The sequence below is a fragment of the Bubalus bubalis genome, chromosome 5, assembly GCF_019923935.1.
Source record: "Bubalus bubalis isolate 160015118507 breed Murrah chromosome 5, NDDB_SH_1, whole genome shotgun sequence".
NCBI lineage: Eukaryota > Metazoa > Chordata > Mammalia > Artiodactyla > Bovidae > Bubalus > Bubalus bubalis.
In genome coordinates, this window is record NC_059161.1 from 25812012 (window position 1) to 25833864 (window position 21853).

The following is a 21853-nucleotide window of genomic DNA, read 5'->3' on the forward strand; positions in this document are numbered from 1 at the left end:
ATGCATATAAGGTACTTAAACAGTGCTTGACATATAGTAGTCACTAAAAAATACCCATTATTTTAATTTATTTTTCAAAGTCTAACACTAAAGGTAGAGAAATAAGCTGACACTATTCTGTAGCTAGTGAATGCTCCATTCATGACAAATTTTAACAAAACAGACAAATAATAGGGTTTTAAAAAAAGGCCAGGTTAGAAGATGATGTTACCTTTAGTACTGTGGCCAGGACGTAATGCTGAAGCTCTGAATTATGAATTCGGATAGAACCACCTCCTATCTCATTGCCGTTTAAAACCAAGTCATAGTGTTGGCTACGGACCTAGAAGATTCAAAGAGCCTTTGTGTTAGAGAAAAATCTCTGATTTTCTGTTTTGTAGGTTGAAGAAACTGTAGCTACTTAGGGACAATGGCTCAAATCTGACAATTTCTTCTGGGGCTTCTGGAACTGGGTCAGACCATGAAACCTGAAGTTCTCTGCCTTGTTTCCATATTTCCGTTTAATTTGGAAGTATAGCTATCATACCTTGTGGGGCTCAGTGTAAAGAAGGTGAATGTCACTTGGATGGGGAGCAGTAAATGGGTGGTGGGCTGACTCCAGCTCTTGGGGATTTTCCTCCTTGGGAAGGAAGAGGGGGAAATCCACCACCCAAAGGAAAGAGAACAGAGCTGGGTCACGAAGCACCACTCCTCTTGCTTCTAGAAGGTCAGCACACTCCAGTCGTAATTTTCCCATCAAAGAGCACTGCAAACAGAAGATACAAATGTTAACTGCTGTGACAGAACAGGCAGCAAATGACACATGTGGATTCTAAAGCCAGGCCTTTCTCTGAGAGGTGAAAGTTGCTCAGTTGTGTCCAACTCTTTGTGACCCCACGGCCTATTCAGTCCATGAAATTCTCCAGGCCCGAATACTGGAGTGGGTATCCCTTTCCTTCTCTAAGGGATCCTGCCAACCCAGGGATTGAACCCAGGTCTCCTGCATTGCAGGCAGATTCTTTACCAGCTGAGCCACAAGGGAAGCCTAAGAATACTGGAGTGGGTAGCCTTTCCCTTCTCCAGGGCATCTTCCCGACCCAGGAATCAAACCGGGGTCTCCTGCATTGCAGGCAGATTCTCTACCAATTGAGCTATCCAATTTACAGATGAGACACTCTCTGCCTCTCAGGAGAGAAGGATCTGAGGATGATCTGCGACATTGCTGAGGATGATGGCCACACTCAGCAGATTTGGTGAGTATTTGCTAACACAGTGACTTGAGAACACAGGTACCAGAGCTTGATTAACATGCGTCTGTATCTCAGTTTGGCTACTGACTAACTCCTGTGCACCTTTCCCCATAGTAAAATGGAGATAAAATATCTAAAGACTGTTGTGAAGATCAAGTCAGATAAGCTCTGTAATATGAACCAGCCATTATGATGAGTATTTCCTTACTGTGCCTGAAGGAATGTGGGGAGGAGCTGATGAGAGGCTGTATAAACTTAACATTCAATAAATGTTGGCCATTATTAGAGAGGCAGTATGGGTTAGAGGTTACATTAAGAGTGTGACTTCTGGAAACAGACTTTGTGGGTTAGAAGTCAGAGTCCTCCACCTCCTAGCTGTGTGAGTGTGAACAAATTCTTAATCTCTGTGCTTCAGTTTTCTTGTTGCTGTGTAGTCACTTAGTCGTGTCCAACTCTTGCAACCCCATGGACTGTATGTAGCCTGCCAGGCTCCTCTGTCCATGTGATTCTCCAGGCAAAAATACTGGAGTAGTGTTTATCTATGACTGATTCATGTTGATGTTTGGCAGAAAACAACAAAATTCTGTAAAGCAATTATCCTTCAATTAAAAAATAAAAGAATACTGGAGTGGGTTGTCATTTATTTCTCCACTCAAAGTTTTCTTATCTTTTTTTTTTTTCCCGCACAACATGTGTAATTCCCTGGCTAGGAATCAAATCCATGGCCCCTGCAGTGGAAGCACAGAGTCTTAACCAACTAGACCACTGGAGAAGTCCAAGTTTTCTTACCTTTAAAATGGTAACAATATCAGCACTTCTCTCAATAGGGTTGGCATGAGGGTTAACTGAGTTAATATACACCAAGTACTTTGAACAGTGCTAGGCAAGCAGAGCGAGCTAACTGTGATAAGTGCTAACTGTGACAGGCAGGCCACTCCTGAGAAAGAGCAGTTAGAATAGGAGACATGCTTGCATACGTGCATAGGTCTCACTCTACAGCCTATTCTGACACTTAGATAGCCACACCGGGCACCTTCACCGTGACATATTCAGAATGCTAATGTTAACCCTCATAAATCAGGTTTCCAGTCTTCTCTCGAGGAAGTCCCAGCAGGAATCAGAGCAATACCTTCCTGAGAGGAGAACATGAGCAGTTTTCAGTTCCTATCAAGGAAAAGTTTAATAGTCAAAAGAATCGGCAGCAGGATTTTTAATACAAAATTCCAAATTCTTTTTTAAGAAATGCATTGACACACTGTAAAACAATCATCAATCAACTAAAGTAAGTATTAAAAAAAAATGCACTGACAATAAAATTTGTAATTAACTGGTGAAGCCCCCAGCAAATTTAACAGTACTGGCTCATGGCTGGTATTCAAAAATAATGTTCATAAATGAATTAATTTTAAAAATGACTGTAGTTTCAAAAAAAGTTGTAATTAAATACTTTCTTCACTCTTACTTCAGGGAAAGGGAAGGGTAGATTAACTTAGGCTTGAAGCTGAACCCTGAAACTATTCCTCTGGAAGAAATAATGATAAATAAGCAGAGTACAAATATAAATTAGTAGAATAAACTTGATAAAGTACAAATTAGGCACTACAAAGATATACTATAGGGCAAGAATGACTTTTTATCATGCTTGACAGTTACTGTATATTTAGTATATTTTCTTTCTTTTTCTTGGCTGTGCCATGTGACATCTGGGATCTTAGTTCTCCAACCAGGGACTGAAACTGGTTCCCATGGGGTGGAAGCACAAAGTCTTAACCATGGGGCCACCAGAGAATTCCCTACAGTATATTTTCTTTTTAAGTATTTCTTTTTATTTTTTGGCTGCATGGGACATGGGATATTAGTTCCTCAATGAGGGACTGAACCCACACCCACTACATGCATAGAGTCTTAATCACTAGCCCATCATGGAAGTCCCCCCCCGTCCCCCATTATATTTTCAATATTCATGTTTGAGTTTTATACCACACTTTGTATATTTTACAATGAGGGCACAATACAGTCCATAGGGTCACAGAGTTGGACACAACTGAAGCGACTTAGCATGCACACACAAACCACACTTTGTATATTTTACAGTGATCTCTAAAGTTAAATCCACTGTTCCATATATCTCCTGAAGAATGGTGATTTAGCCAGTGTGTGGCAGCATGTAACACCTGCCAGCTGCTGCTCCTGAGGAAAAAGGATTCTGTTTCAGCTAAGTAGGACCAGGAGTGTCTGCCAGCCCAGCAGCCCTTCAGCAGTCTGATCCGTCCCTCCACATTTTCAGAAATGCATTCTGTACAAAAGTTTGGGACTACCAACTTTTCTTAATCTGCTAAACTTCAAAACTGAAAAATTTTTTCACAGTTGTACAATGAGTATCAATAGCCCTCTCTCCACCTAAGTGGCTTTCCTAATCAGCCAAATCTAATCTGTGTGAGCAATGCCAATGGAGGCTGGCAGATGATGCAAAAACTATAGGTTTTACATAATGCATTATAAAATGCCAAAAGACATTTATTAATATAAAAACTGGCCTTCTCTATTGGCGCACTGGATAAGAATCCACCTGCCAATGCAGGGGACACATGGAACTTTATCAATAAGACCAGAATCCTGGTCTGGGAAGATTCCACATGCCATGGAGCAACTAAGCCTGTGCACAACAACTACTGAGCCCGAGCTCTACAGACTGCGAGCAGCAAGAACCAAGCCTGAGTGCTGCAATTACTGAAGACTGCATGCCCCAACTGTATGCTCCACAAAAAGAGAATCCTGTGCAATGAGAAGCCCCTACTGGCTACAACTAGAGAAAAGCCCATGCAGCAACCAAGACCCAGTGCAAATTAAAAATCAATAAAATTATAAAATATATATATAAAACCATGCAGAGCAGCTCCATTTTATGAAATTAACAGTCGATTTCAAATATGTACTATACACATAGGAGAAGAGAGGCATCACTCAATACCAACAGCACAGAAGCCTGGAGGTAATTTTCCTTACCGCTTTCTTGTGCTCTCCAGCAGTGAGCAGGACCACGTCCTCCTCTTGGGTCTCCAACAGTTTGACGAGTCCCAAGCCTTGCTCCTCCATTATGAACTTAGCAACTGGAGAATTCCAGTTTTCATTGGTTTTCAGGAATATAGGTAAGACTTCCTGATAAAGAAAAAGACTTAACAGTTTTTAAAAAGCAGGGGTGATTTATTTTTCCTGTAGTACAAGGATTTCTTGTCTCCAAAAGAAAAAGAAGAGGTTATCTTGAGATTATCTCTATTTCCTCCCTGATACTAAAGGAATCTAAAAAGTAATCTCACCAAAACAAAAAAAAAACAAAAAAACAAAAAAAAAAAAAGAAAAAGGAAAGAAGGATGGGAAGGGATGCTAGCAAATAAGAGATTTGTGAAAATTTTTGGCAGGTTGCATGTGAGTGAAATAGGAATGACCAAAGAAGCAAGATGAAGGAAACTCTAGCCTAGAGAACACTGGAGAAGCTTCAGCACAAGAAGGAATTGATATGGCCTAACACGTGGATCGGAGAAGGCAATGGCACCCCACTCCAGCACGCTTGCCTGGAAAATCTCATGGATGGAGGAGCCTGGTAGACTGCAGTCCATGGGGTCGCTAGAGTCAGACCCGACTCAGCGACTTCACTTTCACTTTTCACTTTGATGCATTGGTGAAGGAAATGGCAACCCACTCCAGTGTTCTTGCCTGGAGAATCCCAGGGATGTGGGAGCCTGGTGGGCTGCCGTCTATGGGGTCGCACAGAGTCGGACACGACTGAAGTGACTTAGCAGCACCAGCAGCAGCAACATGTGGATACACCCCTATCTTCATCCCATGCAAGGAAGAAGCTCATTTCTGTCCCCTGCCCACCCTGTCCCCATCCTCCAGCGAACAAACAATTAAGGGAAACTGTCGTTTGTTTTTGCTCCCCTCTGTTGCAGCAGGGGCCCCAGTAAAGAATTGCCTGAATTTTTTTTTTTTTTAAAAAGAAGGAACTGATCTCACCCTGCAAAATTCTGAGGCACAGGGCCCCCGGGAAACAGGCAACCATCTTGCTGCTCACTTGAAAGTAAACCTAACCATTTACAAAGGGCCCTTTAAACAGCTTTTGAAATAGCTCATTCTTAAATATGTATAACTAATAATCACTACACATTGAATAAGCTATAGCATTAAAAAAAAAAAAGACCCTTCGAGGAAAGAGATAATTTAGGGACCAAAAAAACCTTGAATCTTCAAAGGTATTAAAAAAGATACTTTATCAATAAAACCAGAATAAAATGCAAAGAAACAAGCAAGAACTAATAGGATATAAAAATATGACTACTTAAATTTCAACAAGAGAGCTGAAGAAATCTTCCTGAAAGAATAAAAAAGACAAAATGATGGAAAGGACATGAAAACAAAAGAGACAGGCAAGTTACAAAGAGAGGTCCAACACACAAGTAAAGATGAAAGAAATTAAGCTTCATATTTACAAGGCCCCTCAAGTGTGCAACACACGGAATGTTACTTCCATGTCTTGGTTATTGTCAATAGTGCTGCTGTGATCACTGGGGTGCATGTATCTTTTCAAACTAGAGTTTTCCTCTTTTCTAGAGATATGCCAGGAGTGTGATTGCTAGATCAAATAGTTAACTCTATTTTTAGTTTTTTAAGGAGAAAACTCCATACTGTTCTACATATTGGCTGCATCAATTTACATTCCCACCAACAGTGTAGGAGAGTTCCCTTTCCTTCACATCCTCTCTGGCTTTTATTATTTACATAGACTTTCTGATGATGGCCATTCTGACTGGTGTGAGGTGATATCTCATTGTAGTTTTGGTCTGCATTTCTCTAATAATTGGTCATCTGTATGTCTTCTTTGGAGAAATGTCTACTTAAGTCTTCTGCCCAGTTTTTGATTGGGTTCTTTGGTTTTTTGATATTAAGTTGTATGAGCTGTTTGTAAACTTGGAAAATATGCTCTTGGTGGTCACATCATTTGCAAATATTTTCTCCTAGTCCATAGGTTTCCTTTTTGTTTTGTTTATGATTTCCTTTACCGAGCTAAAGCTTGTAAATGTGGCTAGGTCCCATTTGGTTGTTTTTACTTTTATTTCTTTTGCCTTGGGAGGCTGATCCAACAAAGAATTGCTACAATTTATGTCAGAGAAAGTTTTGCCTATGTTTTCTTCTAGGTGTTTAAAGGTGTCATGTCTTATATTTTAAATATTCAAGCCATTTTGAGTTTACTTTTGTTTATGGTGTGACAGTATGTTTGAAGTGTGTTTTTACATGTGACTGTCCAGCTTTCCCAACACCACTTGCTGAAGATACTGTCTGGGTAGTCCATTTTCAATCCACAGAGTTTATACAGTTATGATCAGTGAATATATATAATTCTGTATTCTCCTTTTCTTACAGATCATTATAACCTGAACATTTCCCCTATGTTACAAACTTCAAAAAGGAACTTTAATATTTATTTCCTTAATTCTTCCTTAATTAAACAACTCCCATATGATTTCATTTTATTCCTGTAAGTAATACTGAGAGGGTAACAGGCAGGAAGGCCAGGGGTCTCCAACAAGTGTCAGACATTTTTATCTCTCTTAAGCGGCAGGAGGAAAAAAAAATTAGTGATATTTTTTTCCTTCTGTATACAAATTTAAAAGGAGGTTTCTCTTAAAATACTGTGTTGCCATATGACACCTGGTTTCACCTGAAGTTAACTATTCTCAAACCTTGAGATAACCAATGCATTTTTCTATGGAAATGTTTGTCTTAAGCCATGTTAATGTGTTATGCATTTATCCCAAACTCTGTCTTCAAGTCGGTTCACCTCATGGCTCAGAACCTACTTGACAAACCAGTATGTTATACTCAGATATTGTTGCCCTAATCTATGTAAATGAAACTATTTGTATGGTAATCTGTCCTTCTACAAGATTCAAGTTAATCATTTTATGGCCCAGGATGAACCATTTGGTGCCAAGATTATTCCAAAATGCATCTTATGGGTGAGGGGCCTGGTACCATTCTGAGTTTTAAGACGTTCCTTTCTTTCATTAACAGACTGCTAGTGACTATATAACATCCAGCTGAAGACTAGCAGCTGGGTACTCTTTCTGCCCCCTTCTGATGCCTGTGTCAGAAGCTTTCTCTATCTCCTTTATACTTTAATAAAACTTTATTACACAAAAGCTCTCAGCGATCAAGCCTCGTCTCTGGCCCCGGATTGAATTCTTCTCCTCTGGCGGCCAAGAATCCCGGCGTCTTTTCATTCAACAACAACCTTTCAATACTGTCTGTAAGTGTCCTCATATCCAAGATCCTTCCTTTAAGGTATAGAAAATTACTGACTCAAAGAGCATGACTATTTTTAAAGTTATTGATTCCAAAATGATTGAGGCAATTCATACTTCCAGTGACAGTGTAAGAATGCCCATTTCCTGCTCCTTTTCCTCCAGATTTTAGTGTTACCATTCACCAAGCCAAGATCACAAAGTATATCTAAGGACAGGTATATTCAGAATTTAAAAAAAGGGTATGAGAAGAATAATGAATATTGGCTTTCTTTCACACTAACCATGCTTCATTTAAACCTTGGGCACATTAAACCTTGGGCTTTATTTAATCTTCCCAACTGCATTAAAGTACTATTATTTATTTTAAAAGGCTATGGTTGAAATTTGCATTCTGATTAATGGTAAATTCAACTAAGTTGGAGTCTTGGAGTTATACCCAGGGGTAAGATTAACTTTCAAAAGAAAAAGAAAAAAGTAGAAGACTGATGTGAAATAACAAACCTCAAGACTAATGATAGCATAAGAGTACAAGCAATTAATAGTTAAAAATATTGAATCCCTAAAAGAAAGGAAAAAACCTGCTCCTTACCTCATTAAAATGGTCAGCTGCAAATTTTCTAATGGACTCAATGTCCTTCCTTTTCAAGTATTTCTGATGAAAGAAAAAGTAAATTCATCAATATGACAGCTTCACAAACATGTCTATGAAATGGGAAAGATAAGATTCAATAAAGATTTAATTTCTATTGTCAAATGACAAAATTTTAAGGCTTGTTTCAGGGTGTATTCTTTCTAATTATGCAGGTCCAATGGAAACAGCTGTGAATGTATTCCACAGAAGACTGTGCATACATAATATGTTCAAAATGTATCTTTACAACTGAATTGTGAAAGATCAACAAAATCAATAAGAAGGCATGGAATTTGATTATTTCAGGTCACTTAAAACTCTGTATATCTTATTTCTTTAAATTATCCCAATGTGTTTCTAAGTGAGACACTATGGCTATCATCATTACTAATACTCATGGAGCTCAGGTATGGGAGATATAAAGAGGTGAAAACATGGCTCATGACCTTGTAGTTTACATGCAGTTCATGACCCTTCTAATCTACCTGGGAAAGAATGGATATACTCAAATTGGGATAAATAATATCAAGCAATATATGTTATACTGAGCTTACCTGAACACATTCAATATATCTGGACTCGAGTATGGGCACCAAATTACTTTCCACTGAACATATGAAGTGAATAAAGAGTAATGAGACTGAATTCTTATACCCATTTTAAATATAATAATATGCTTATATATTCAACTGAGTAGTCTTTCAAAATAGTCATCCTATTCAAAATACATTTGGAATTCCTCTTTCTAAATTATTTCCAAAGCAGATGTGCTAACTACAGAAAAAAGACACGTCCCATTACTAAAGAGCCCATGCTTACCCAACCCAACAATTCTCCTACTCTCATTTCCACTCCTTTTGCTTTTCATAGCTCCACCTCCTTTCTCTTCCTCTGTTATTAATACAATAGACCCCAGAGCCTCAGAAAACCCGAACCAACAAGCAACGGCTATGCTAAAACTGATACAGAACTGGGAGCCTTTGGACAAACTGAGGCTGGAAACAGAAAAATAATCCCAAAGGAAGTACAGAAGAACTTTACAGCATTAAAAAGAAAAATAAAAGCGCTAGATCTTGAGAGTGTAAACTCAAATTCATAAGGTTTTATCATTCTCTCCTTATAGTTCTAGAGATACTCAGTTCAGTTCAGTTGCTCAGTCGTGTCCAACTCTTTATGACCCCATGGACTGCAGCACGCTCGGCCTCCCTGTCCATCACCAATTCCTGGAGTTAACCCAAACTCATGTCCATTGAGTCGGTGATGCCATCCAACCATCTCATCCTCTGTCGTCCCCTTCTCCTCCTGCCCTCAATCTTTCATAGCATCAGGGTCTTTTCAAATGAGTCAGCTCTTTGCATCACATGGCCAAAGTATTAGAGTTTCAGCTTCAACATCAATCCATCCAGTAAACACCCAGGACTGATCTCCTTTAGGATGGACTGGTGTGATCTCCTTGCCGTCCAAGGGATTCTCAAGAGTCTTCTCCAACACCACAGTTCAAAAGCATCAGTTCTTTGGCGCTCAGCTTTCTATATAGTCCAACTCTCACACCCATACGTGACTACTGGAAAAACCATAGTTTTGACTAGATAGACCTTTGTTGGCAAAGTAATGTCTCTGCTTTTTAATATGCTGTCTAGGTTGGTCATAACTTTCCTTCCAAGGAGTGTCTTTTAATTTCATGGCTGCAGTCACCATCTACAGTGACTTTAGAGCCCAGAAAAATAAAGTCAGCCACTGTTTCCCCATCTATTTGCCATGAAGTGATGGGACCGGATGCCATGATCTTAGTTTTCTGAATGCTTTAAGCCAACTTTTTCACTCTCCTCTTTCACTTTCATCAAGAGGCTCTTTAGTTCTTCTTCACTTTCTGCCATAAGGGTGGTATCATCTGCAAATCTGAGGTTATTGATATTTCTCCCGGCAGTTTTGATTCTAGCTTGTGCTTCATCCAGCCCAGCGTTTCTCATAATGTACTCTGCATAGAAGTTAAGTAAGCAGGGTGACAATATACAGCCTTGACAAACTCCTTTTCCTATTTGGAACCAGTCTGTTGTTCCATGTCCAGTTCTAACTGTTGCTTCCTGACCTGCATACAGATTTCTCAAGAGGCAGGTCAGGTGGTCTGGTATTCCCATCTCTTTCAGAATTTTCCACAACTTATTGTGATCCACATAGTCAAAGGCTTTGGCATAGTCAATAAAGCAGAAATAGATGTTTTTCTGGAACTCTCTTGCTTTTTCCATGATCCAGCGGATGTTGGCAATTTGATCTCTGGTTCCTCTGCCTTTTCTAAATCCAGCTTGAACATCTGGAAGTTCACGGTTCACATATTGCTGATGCCTGGCTTGGAGAATTTTGGGCATTACTTTGCTAGCGTGTGAGATGAGTGCAATTGTGTGGTAGTTTGAGCATTCTTTGGCATTGCCTTTCTTTGGGATTGGAATGAAAACGGACCTTTCCCAGTCCTGCGGCCACTGCTGAGTTTTCCAAATTTGCTGGCATATTGAGTGCAGCACTTTTACAGCATCATCTTTTAGGACTTGAAATAGCTCAACTGGAATTCCATCACCTTCACTAGCTTTGTTCATAGTGATGCTTTCTAAGGCCCACTTGACTTCACATTCCAGGATGTCTGACTCTAGGTGAGTGATCACACTATCCTGATTATCTGGGTCATGAAGATCTTTTTTGTATAGTTTGTGTATTCTTGCCACCTCTTCTTAATATCTTCTGCTTCTAAAGACACTATTAGACTCTATATGACAAATTACATTTTTATTTAAAGAGAATGTTTCTCTCTGAAGCTTAAACATGCCAATGTTGAACATATTTACTTCCCAAATACAGATTCTAGAGAAGACATAGAACTGGCTCCACTTACTGCTCCTTTATGGATACATATGGCTTTGACAGTTCCTTGGGGTTTACTAAGGGCATCTTGGAGAAATCCAACTTCTGTGTTTCTGAACATGTCACTGATATCTACAATCTGGAAAATAGAAGAGAAGAAGGTAACTCAACGTGAGGTCATTTTTATCACAAAACCTTTTACAAACAAGATTTTAAAGAGGAGAGTAGATCTTAACATTTACAGAGCACATTCATCCAGTGTTTACTGCAGGTTGGGCACCATAAAAATGTTAAGGTACTAATGTATCAGTAATAGTTCATTTCATCTGTACAACAAGAGTATGAGGTAGGCCCTCTTATTATCTCCATTTAATAAAGAGGAGACCAAGGCACAAAGAAATGACTTGCCCAAGATAACACAGCCAGTAAGTAGCAGAGCCAGAATTTAACTTAGGCAGCCTAACTTAAGAAGAACCACCATTTCATGTTATAAAAGAAACAAGGAGTAGTTAACCTGGCTGCTGTAAGCAGGCAGGTAAAACTTTTTCTGTGTTACATTTTTTTCATTATAAGAATTAAGTGCTGCCTATTTGTGGACCAGGCAGAATTCAGTTTCTAAGGAATCTACACTGAGAACCAAGCTAAATGTCATCAGTATTACAGCAATGAAGAACTGGTGCTCTCTAAGAGGAAATAAAAAGCGGCTTCCTAAGGGAAACTGCTCTGTGAATAAACATTTCCCATGTTTGAGCTCTTTATAGACCAGGGAAAGAGAATAAATAACCCTTAATCATTTGCCTTCCAAGTCCATTTTAGCTTAAGAAAAATTCAAGAGGAAAGAGTAAGTTTTTTTTTCTTTCAAGTTACCATTCACATTTATATAACTAATAACTTGTCAGTAGCAAAAACCTTGCTCTTGAAAATGGATCTTGGAACACACTAGATAGAGAAAAGGTATTGTAATGTTGCTGCTGCTGCTAAGTTGCTTCAGTCATATCCGACTCTTCGCGACATCATAGACGGAAGCCCACCAGGTTCCCTCGTCCCTGGGATTCTCCAGGCAAGAACACTGGAGTGGGTTGCCATTTCCTTCTCTAGTGTATGAAAGTGAAAAGTGAAAGTGAAGTCGCTCAGTCGTGTCTGACTCTTCGCGACCCCATGGACTGCAGCCCACCAGGCTCCTCCATCCATGGGATTTTCCAGGCAAGAGTACTGGAGTGGGCTGCCATTGCCTTCTGCAATTGTAATGTTAACATGCTATTATTCTCTCTTGCTGTAGCTGGGTAACAACAAAAGTAACAAGCTAAGGGAACAGCAAAAAATATGATAGAACAGTGTAACTGGTTGTAAAGGTTAAAGTGGTTCAAAATTGACTACAGGACCATTTGGGGGCAGAGTCCTGGGAAAAGTGAAGAAAAGTACCTTCATCCCAAAGCGAGTGTCAGGTTTATCAGTTCCATAGCTGGCCAGTGCCTCAGCAAAAGGCATACAAGGAAAAGGGACCACCAGAGGATCTTTGTCACTGGGCCACGAATACTGGAGCAAGCCCTCAATTAGACTCTGGATGCCCATCTGGTCTACAAAGGACATCTCTATGTCAATCTGAAACCGAAACAACATATGGAAACTAACTTGAAGAGCCACCGTATTAATATAGACATACACAGTTATGTATTCCTCTTGTTTCAAATTACCATTGGATTCTGTTCTTACTACGTGGGGGAGCAGGTTAAATATTGTAGTATGTCTATTTTGCGCCAGGCACTGTGCTAATGCTCTACATACATCCAACTGTTAGTTCCCACAGCTATCTCATGGCTGAAGGCTCAGAGAGGCTAAGTGACTTCTGAGTGTGTGCAGTTAAACTGTATTCGATCTTAATGTCTGTCCATCTCTAAATCTTACGGCTTTTGTGCTTCACCTACACTGGTTAATATGATATCACATAGAAACTAAATCATAATAGCTTTGTTCACACTGACTAGATCTGTTAACAGATTAAATATCAACACAAGAAATTGCTGGTTTTAGTGCACAAGAGATTTTTTTAAAAGAACTTTATCATATCATGATCATTGAAACACTTTAGGAATCTGTCCATTCTTAGTTTATGACCATATTCTTTTTCTTTTAATTTATTTTTTAATTGAAGGATAACTGCTTTACAGAATTTTGTTGTTTTCTGTCAAACATCAAATGGATCAAAAATGGATCAAATGGATCAAAAATTAAATAATTAATGCCTTAACTACAGGTTGGTTTAATTAAATATCTGATAGATAAAATGGAATGAGAAGAAAGTATAATTTCTGTCCACATTCTTGGGTGTAGCAAGGCTGAATCGATAAGAGACAAATGAATATAAGTACCTGAGTAAATTCGGGCTGTCTGTCTGGTCTCGAACCTTCGTCTCGATAACATCGGGCAACCTGAAAATATCTACAATTGGAAAATAGCATTAATTCAGTCAGGATTCTAGAAACACACACACACTTTCCTCTAATAGTTCCTGGCAATGCAGGCTATGAAATAATAATAATACTAAAACAACGTAAGAAACTGTAAAATCCTTAATGATGCTCTAACCTAATCAGACATATGGTTGACCCATGAGAAGTTAACTACTCTGTATATTTTCTAAAAAATATACAATGGCACCTTTGGTTGTCCAAATATTAGACTGACACACAGGACAGTCCATGCTTCTTTATATACATACTCTTTTGCTTCAGCCAAACAGAAATACCCACTGCTCCATGAATACACTTGAGCCTTCCTGGGCTATGCTGTTCCAACTTTCATTTTCACCTGCAGAAATGCAGCTCTGTCCCAGAAGACCTAGATCACAAAGTTTTTAATGATATTCCCCAAAACAATATAATTTCCAACTACTTAATGCAACCAGTTTGCAACTCTCAGCATACTTATTTTTGGTTTACGTCACACTTCGTTTTATTATCCTGTTTTGTCTTATTAGATTCATCAGCTCAAGAGCAAAACCTATTCTTTTTTGTTTTTAACCCCTTGTCCCATCTATTAGCGTAGAGCTTTGTACATAATGGACACCTAATAAATCTTTACATAATAACTGCACGTTTTTAGGGTATTTTACAAGTATTTCCAAACTCTCATACATTTTTGAAACTTCTTTTGAAAGATTAGACAATTTTGTGTTTCCTTTCCCCTCTTTCCCCTCTCTTTTCCTTTTTTCTGACCACTGCTAGCATAAAGAAAGCTCACCTGTCTAGACCACCAACCATCAGAAGCTGCTTAAACTGCTGAGGACTCTGAGGGAGAGAATAAAACTTCCCAGGTTCCCTGGACGGTATTACAAACTCTTTTGCACCCTTTGAATGAGAGAGAGGGAGTGCAGAAATATTATTAAAAAAACATATCCAACAACTGGTAGAAGTCAATACTTCAGTTCCTCAATGAAATCAACTAAAGAGTAAAGTTCCCACAAATGACAGTTCATTTCTTACTCATCCTTCAGTCCCCAAAAGGTTGGCACATAGTAGGCTTTAAATAATATTTGTACATATTAAGTGTAATAATATTTGTACATATTAAGTATACTTAATATTCAGTTCAGTTGCTCAGTCGTGTCTGACTCTTTGAAACCCCATGAACCGCACGCAGCACGCCAGGCCTCCCTGTCCATCACCAACTTCCAGAGTCCACCTAAACCCATGTCCATTGAGTCGGTGATGCCATCCAACCATCTCACCCTCCGTCGTCCCCTTCTCCTCCTGCCCTCAATCTTTCCCAGCATCAGGGTCTTTTCAAATGAGTCAGCTCTTCACATCAGGTGGCCAAAGTATTGGAGTTTCAGCTTCAACATCAGTCCTTCCAATGAACACCCAGGACTGATCTTTAGGATGGACTGGTTGGATCTCCTTGCAGTTCAAGGGACTCTCAAGAGTATTCTCCAATACCACAGTACAAAAGCATCAATTCTTTGGTGTTCAGCTTTCTTTATATCCAACTCTAACATCCATAATGACCACTGGAAAAACCATAGCCTTGACTAGACAGACCTTTGTTGGCAAAGTAATGTCTCTGCTTTTTAATATGCTATCTAGGTTGGTCATAATTTTCCTTCCAAGGAGTAAGCATCTTTTAATTTCATTGCTGCAATCATCATCTGCAGTGATTTTTGAGCCCCCCAAAATAAAATCAGCCACTGTTTCCCCATCTCTTTGCCATGAAGTGATGGGACCGATGCCATGATCTTAGTTTTCTGAATGTTGAGCTTTAAGCCAATTTTTTTCCCTCTCCTCTTTCACTTTCATCAAGAGGCTCTTTAGTTCTTCTTCACTTTCTGCCATAAGGGTGGTGTCATCTGCAAATCTGAGGTTATTGATATTTCTCCCAGCAGTCTTGATTCCAGCCTGTGCTTCCTCCAGACCAGCGTTTCTCATGATGTACTCTGCATATAAGTTAAATAAGCAGGGTGACAATATACAGCCTTGACGTACTGCTTTTCCTATTTGGAACCAGTCTGTTGTTCCATGTCCAGTTCTAACTGTTGCTTCCTGACCTGCATACAGACTTCTCAAGAGGCAGGTCAGGTGGTCTGGTATCCCCATCTCTTTACGAATTTTCCACAGTTTATTGTGATCCACACAGTCAAAGGCTTTGGCATAGTCAATAAAGCAGAAATAGATGTTTTTCTGGAACTCTCTTTTGCTTTTTTGATGATCCAGTGGATGTTGGCAGTTTGATCCCAACTTAGTATTATGCTTTTTGAGATGAATGCCCAATTGTGTTACTAGTTAAAAGTTTTTTTTTTTTTAATTTGAATCCTGTTTATTTATTATTTTTGGCTGTGCTGGGTCTTTGTTGCTATGCGATGGTTTTCTCTAGCTGCAGCAATCAGGAGCTAGTCTCCAGTTGTGGTGTGCAGGCTTCTCATTGCAGTGGCTTCTCTAATTGCAGGGCATGGGCTCAGGGTGCATAGGCTTCAGTAGGTGTGTTGCATGGGCTCAGTAGTTTCAGTACGTGGGCTTAGTTGTTGGCGCGGCATGTAGAACCTTTCTGGACCAGCGATAGAATCCGTGTCCCAGCACTGGCAGGCCGATTCTTAACCACTGGACCAGCAGGGAAGTCCAACTAAAAGGATTTTGTGCATCAGTTCCTATGCAAATAATTCTTAATTGCTTATCTAAACTTAAACTATAATTTTATAAGTCCATGGATTGTATAAATACCAGTGTTTGGAAATGTCAGTTCTTAATGAACATGTGATTTAGTTTTAAAGAACCAATTCATTATTGATTGGTAGCTATAAAGCTCGATGGAAAGAAAATGATATAGGATTAAAACATTCTGACTAAAAGTACTAACCCATATTATTTTCTCAACTCTAAAAATACCTAGTTAATGTGACCATCCTAAGGCAGTAAAATAAAAGAAACAGAACTAAGGCAATATAAAAGCAAAGTGGTCTAGTTTCGTAACTAGCAGGACATTATTAGTAGGTTGACTTAAGGAATATACATACCCCTGGAGTCCTCTTGAATAATGTTGGTGTTTCTACATCCACAAAACCTAAAAAAGAAAGAAATGTCAGAATTTAATAGATGGGAATTTACCAAATATGAATTTACCAAGTATTGTCCAACAAATCTGAAGCCACCATTTAATTAGGAATTTTGACTGTAATTAAGTTACCGAGCACATTAATGCTGATTTCTACCAGTTTAAGAGGGAAGCTGAAGATTTTCTATTCTGTTCATAAAGTTTGTACTCTTGTCCTGAAATAATTCTGTTGACGGATTCTTGTGTATTGAACTGTTCTGGTTTTCCTGTTCTGCTAGCATAGCAAATATAACACAAATATAGTAGAAAAAAGTCCAGGGCTGATTGAAAAGTCTAGCTTCATTCACATGACATTTCTTCTTCTTCTTCTTTTCTTAAATTTTATTTAATTGGCTGCCTCAGGTTTTAGTTTGGGCATGTGGGATCTAGTTTTCTGACCAGGGATCAAACCTAGGCCCCCTGCTTTGGGAGTGCAGTCTTAACACTGGATCACCAGGCAAGTCCCTCATGTGACATTTCTGAGCTCCCAATAAATGATGTATAAGCATGAGAAACAATTAAGAAAACTTACAGATTAAAACCAAAGGGCTGGTCCACCTCAATGTGATGGACAATATATAGCCGATGTACACAGGCACTATCACCTTGAAAAGTCTGTATTTATGACCCAGGTTCCAAATAGGAAAAGGAGTACGTCAAGGCTGTATATTGTCACCCTGCTTATTTAACTTATATGCAGAGGACATCATGAGAAATGCTGGACTGGAAGAAGCACAAGCTGGAATCAAGATTGCCGGGAGAAGTATCGATAACTTCAGATATGCAGATGACACCACCCTTATGGCAGAAAGTGAAGAGGAACTGAAAAGCCTCTTGATGAAAGTGAAAGTGGAAAGTGAAAAAGTTGGCTTAAAACTCAACATTCAGAAAATGAAGATCATGGCATCTGGTCCCATCACTTCATGGGAAATAGGTGGGGAAACAGTATCAGACTTTATTTTTCTGGGCTCCAAAATCACTGCAGATGGTGACGGCAGCCATGAAATTAAAAGACGCTTGCTCCTTGGAAGGAAAGTTATGACCAACCTAGATAGCATATTGAAAAGCAGAGACATTACTTTGCCAACAAAGGTCCGTCTAGTCAAGGCTATGGTTTTTCCAGTGGTCATGTATGGATGTGAGAGTTGGACTGTGAAGAAGGCTGAGCGCTGAAGAATTGATGCTTTTGAACTGTGGTGTTGGAGAAGACTCTTGAGAGTCCCTTGGACTGCAAGGAGATCCAACCAGTCCATTCTGAAGGAGATCAGCCCTGGGATTTCTTTGGAAGAAATGATGCTAAAGCTGAAACTCCAGTACTTTGGCCACCTATGCGAAGAGTTGACTCACTGGAAAAGACTCTGATGCTGGGAGGGATTGGGGGCAGGAGGAGAAGGGGGCGACAGAGGATGAGATGGCTGGATGGCATCACTGACTTGATAGACATGAGTCTGAGTGAACTCCCGGAGTTGGTGATGGACAGGGAGGCCTGGTGTGCTGTGATTGATGGGGTTGCAAAGAGTCGGACACGACTGAGCAACTGAACTGAACTGAACTGAGGGAACTAAGTTATGCTTTATGTTACTAAATTATACTCTAGGATAAAACACATGGAAATTACTGTTTCTTTCCTTACCATGTAGATTACAGAGATATTCCCGCATTTTCATGACCATCTGGGATCTCAGTCGCAGGTTATACTGCATTTGGACACTACGCAAATCTAAGTAGCGGTACTGCAAACGAAGAGTCTCTGTTTTCTAAACAAATGTAAAGATTTTTATGTTTAAATATGCTTCAAATGTTAAAATATTTCAAATGTTTCAATCATTAAAAAGATATTAAGTTTAGACACACACTGAATTTTCAAAAACTTTAGCTGTGTCTTTAGCTTCTACCAGTTGCATATACACCAGCATCCTTAATACTCACAATTTCTAGGCTTGTTACTAGTACAGATTTTACATTTTTCAGGGAACCACACTTCACTGACTGAAATTTATCTACTTTTCTAAACTTGTATCCATTCATTTCCACCCCCCCCTCTTTTTTTCTTTTTTGACCACACCATGTGGCTTATTGAAATCTCCGTTCCCCAACCAGGGATTGAACCTGGGCCATGGCAGTGAAAGGATTCTGGAATCCTAATCACTAGGTCACCGGGAACTCTCTATCCGTTCATTTTTAAGCCTGGAGTTTGATCTTCAAAAAACAGAAGAAGTAAAGATTTCAAAGATTATTAAAAAATCAACAGCAGAGCCAAAACCAGCCACGGCTTTATCACCTGAATGGGAGAAGTGTAAGAAATGAAGGGGACGAGGACGGCGCTACAACTGTACTAGCGGGGACATAACGAGGAGGTCTGCTTCCTTTTTAAGACGGTGAATCTCTGCCTCCCTCTTGTGCTGACAACTTTTTTTAAAAAAGTCCTTTCCCCAGAATAGGTTATTTCTTTGATACTAAAATAGAAATAGAAGAACTGTCTGCCACTTCTCTTTTTAAGAGCTTATAGCTGGGGGAAAACTGTACATTTCCTCCCCCCCCCCCCCCAAAACAAGGTCAACTCTGTACTTACATTGCTTTTTCTAATTAAAATATTAAGTACTGGGAACTCAAATATAAGACAAAGTGGCCATACAATTTAAAAATGTTTTATAGGTTAGTTTACAAATTAGGTATTATACAGGTAGATATAGATTACTTGTGACAATTGTAGATAATTGTCACAAAGCTGAAAAGTAGCTGGGCTTACATATTCAGGGCTGTCTAGCTTTCTCAAAGAATATCCTAAATTAAAGTAATCATATTTGTATGATTTATAAACATTTTATCATTGTTAGAGGCTTAAACTTAACATGTGCATTGCTCAATATATGCCATTTGGCCATTCCAATGGTAGGTATAAATTTCCTTTCAAAACGTAAAACCATAGCAACAAAAAAACTTGAACAAAATGACACTGAAGTCTTAAAGAGAACCATGTTTCCAACTGTCTGAAAAAACATTCTAGCTTAATGAAATGTTGATATTTAAGAACAGTTTACCAGGAAATTATAAAACTAGAAGAATATTCACGACATAGCTATAACAGAATGCTTAATTTCGTAGAAAAACTTTTTCTTAAAATTCCAAAAACACTTTGCTGGTTACCAACATTTTCTAGACACTCTATTTTATTAGTAACAGAGGAGGGCACCTTCATAAAGTCCTTAATTTCAAAGGGCAGCTTCTTGCAGGAATTCAGAAGTTTAGCTGTCTTAACTTTGATTTCAATCTCACCTGTTGGCATTTTCTTAAAGAGAGAGAGAAAAGACCTATTTTAAAACTCATTCAATCAATCATGTACACAATGAATATTTATGAAACGCAAGCATTTATTTACATATGTAAAATGCATGGGGTGCTAATAGTGCATAGTCTAAAACATAAATGTCTGTGTATGACTCTGACGTTCTTATGCGTCTTTGTGGCTGATGAGCTCATTAACAAATGTCTTAACATGCATATTTATTTAGCTGCTTATGTTCGCAGTGATGATTTTTAAATCTGTAGGTTCATCTGTAGAACCTGCAGAGCTTTAGTGCTAGATATCTAATAGATACACAGTCTCTGTTGCTTGAATGTATTGATTGTGCAAATGTACACAGGTAAAACTTATATAGACAGTTTCTAAATTACTAACTGGATTCTTTTGTCCTGGAGGTCGGGAAATTACTGTCCCAGACACTTGCACCACAGATTCCATGGGGGCTTCACATAAAATCTTCTTCACCGAAGCAGCAGACTACAGAGTAAGAGGGAAAAACAGTTCCAACAAACAAGTGAACTTAAAGAACTCTGCAGCAACTAGATTATGGCTTAGAAAAATGTTAATACTCATAGCTTAATTACCATAAATACCAGGGCTGCCGTTAATGCCTTTATTAAAGAATTTGGTTAAAAAAAAAAAAAAAGAACTTGATAAATTGAATCCCCATTTTGATGCCATATAACCGAGCATATAAAACTATTAGTTAAGAATTAAATTTGTTTTTCCTTAAGAGAAACTAAGAAGAATGATTAATGCAAACAAGCCCCACATACTTGAAAGGCAACTGTCTCCAGGGTTAAACTTAGGGACAGTTAAATCCAGAAGCAATGAAAGACTTCTCCTAGGTTAGCTATGCTCATCTCTGATACCTGAAAGATAACCCATGACTCTTTACTTAATTCAAACATTAACAGCTGAGTAAATCTTATTTTTCCCAGGCATATAAAAATTTGTAAATATGACCACATTAGAAACCAATTGGCCAAGAAGCATGGCGAGAATTCTTTATCTAATTTTAATGGTAATTATTTCTGGAGCAGGTAGTACTTCATATGGCTCAATCTCAAAGGGTACAAACAGATCTACAGTGAAAAGTCTCTCTTCTATCTTTTCCCTCCACCCCTTAATTCCCCTCCTCAATGTTATGTGTCCTTTCAGGTATATTTCGTAACACACACACACACACACACACACATACACACGCCCTTTTTAGTACAGATAATATCACTCTACATGCTCTTCTGTATCCTGTTTTCGTATCTAACAATACAATTTGGATTTTTTCTCGTATTAGTATATAAAGAGCTTCTTCCAGCTTTTCCTTGCTGTGAGGATGTACGTTAATTTTTATACCAGTCTCTTAATGGGGAACGTCTAAGTTATTCCCAACTTTCTTTCAATTAAAAACAATTCAGCAGTGAATAATCTGGTATTATATTTGTGTCATTTTGCATCTATGTTAGTCTGTTTGTAAGATAACTTTAAGATAATTGATTGGAACTGGAATGAATGGTTCAAAGAATATATGCATTTATGATTTTGATATTGCCAATTGCCCTCCATAGTGCTAGTGCCAATTTGTACTTCCTCCAGGAATGTATGAGCATTTATTTTCCCAAACACTGTGTGTTGTCAATCTAATGCATCAAAAATAACAATTCTGTATAATTTTTTTTTTTTTTTGCCATGCTGCATGGCTTGCAGGGTCTCAGTTCTTCAACCTTGGGCCATGGCAGTGAGTCTGGAATCCTAACCACTAGGCCACCAGGGAATTCCCCAATTCTGTGCAATTTAATTCACATTTTTCTGCCTATGAGTGAAGTTGGCACATTTTCATATGTCTACAGACATATAAAAAAACAGCCATTTATATCTTCTTTTCTATAGATTTTCTGTTCATATTCTGCATTCATATTTCTACTGGATCACTGGTCTTAAAAAAATGTTTTTA

The 21853-nt window shown here is 38.7% G+C and overlaps 1 protein-coding gene across 3 annotated transcripts in view; it reads right to left on the reverse strand.

The window, feature by feature from the left end:
- DARS2 (aspartyl-tRNA synthetase 2, mitochondrial) overlaps positions 1-21853 on the reverse strand; it is a 28291-nt gene that overhangs the window by 3427 nt on the left and 3011 nt on the right. For all 3 annotated transcript variants that reach the window (XM_006063657.4, XM_006063658.4, XM_025285620.2), the window contains 12 exons: positions 20275-20376; positions 19789-19884; positions 18229-18352; positions 16519-16565; positions 14256-14362; positions 13385-13454; positions 12438-12617; positions 11047-11154; positions 8121-8183; positions 4236-4388; positions 527-745; positions 212-322 (listed from right to left, as the gene is read on the reverse strand). In XM_006063657.4, the coding sequence (XP_006063719.3) occupies positions 212-322; positions 527-745; positions 4236-4388; positions 8121-8183; positions 11047-11154; positions 12438-12617; positions 13385-13454; positions 14256-14362; positions 16519-16565; positions 18229-18352; positions 19789-19884; positions 20275-20376 (1380 nt within the window). The remainder of the gene's footprint in view (positions 1-211; positions 323-526; positions 746-4235; positions 4389-8120; positions 8184-11046; positions 11155-12437; positions 12618-13384; positions 13455-14255; positions 14363-16518; positions 16566-18228; positions 18353-19788; positions 19885-20274; positions 20377-21853) is intronic.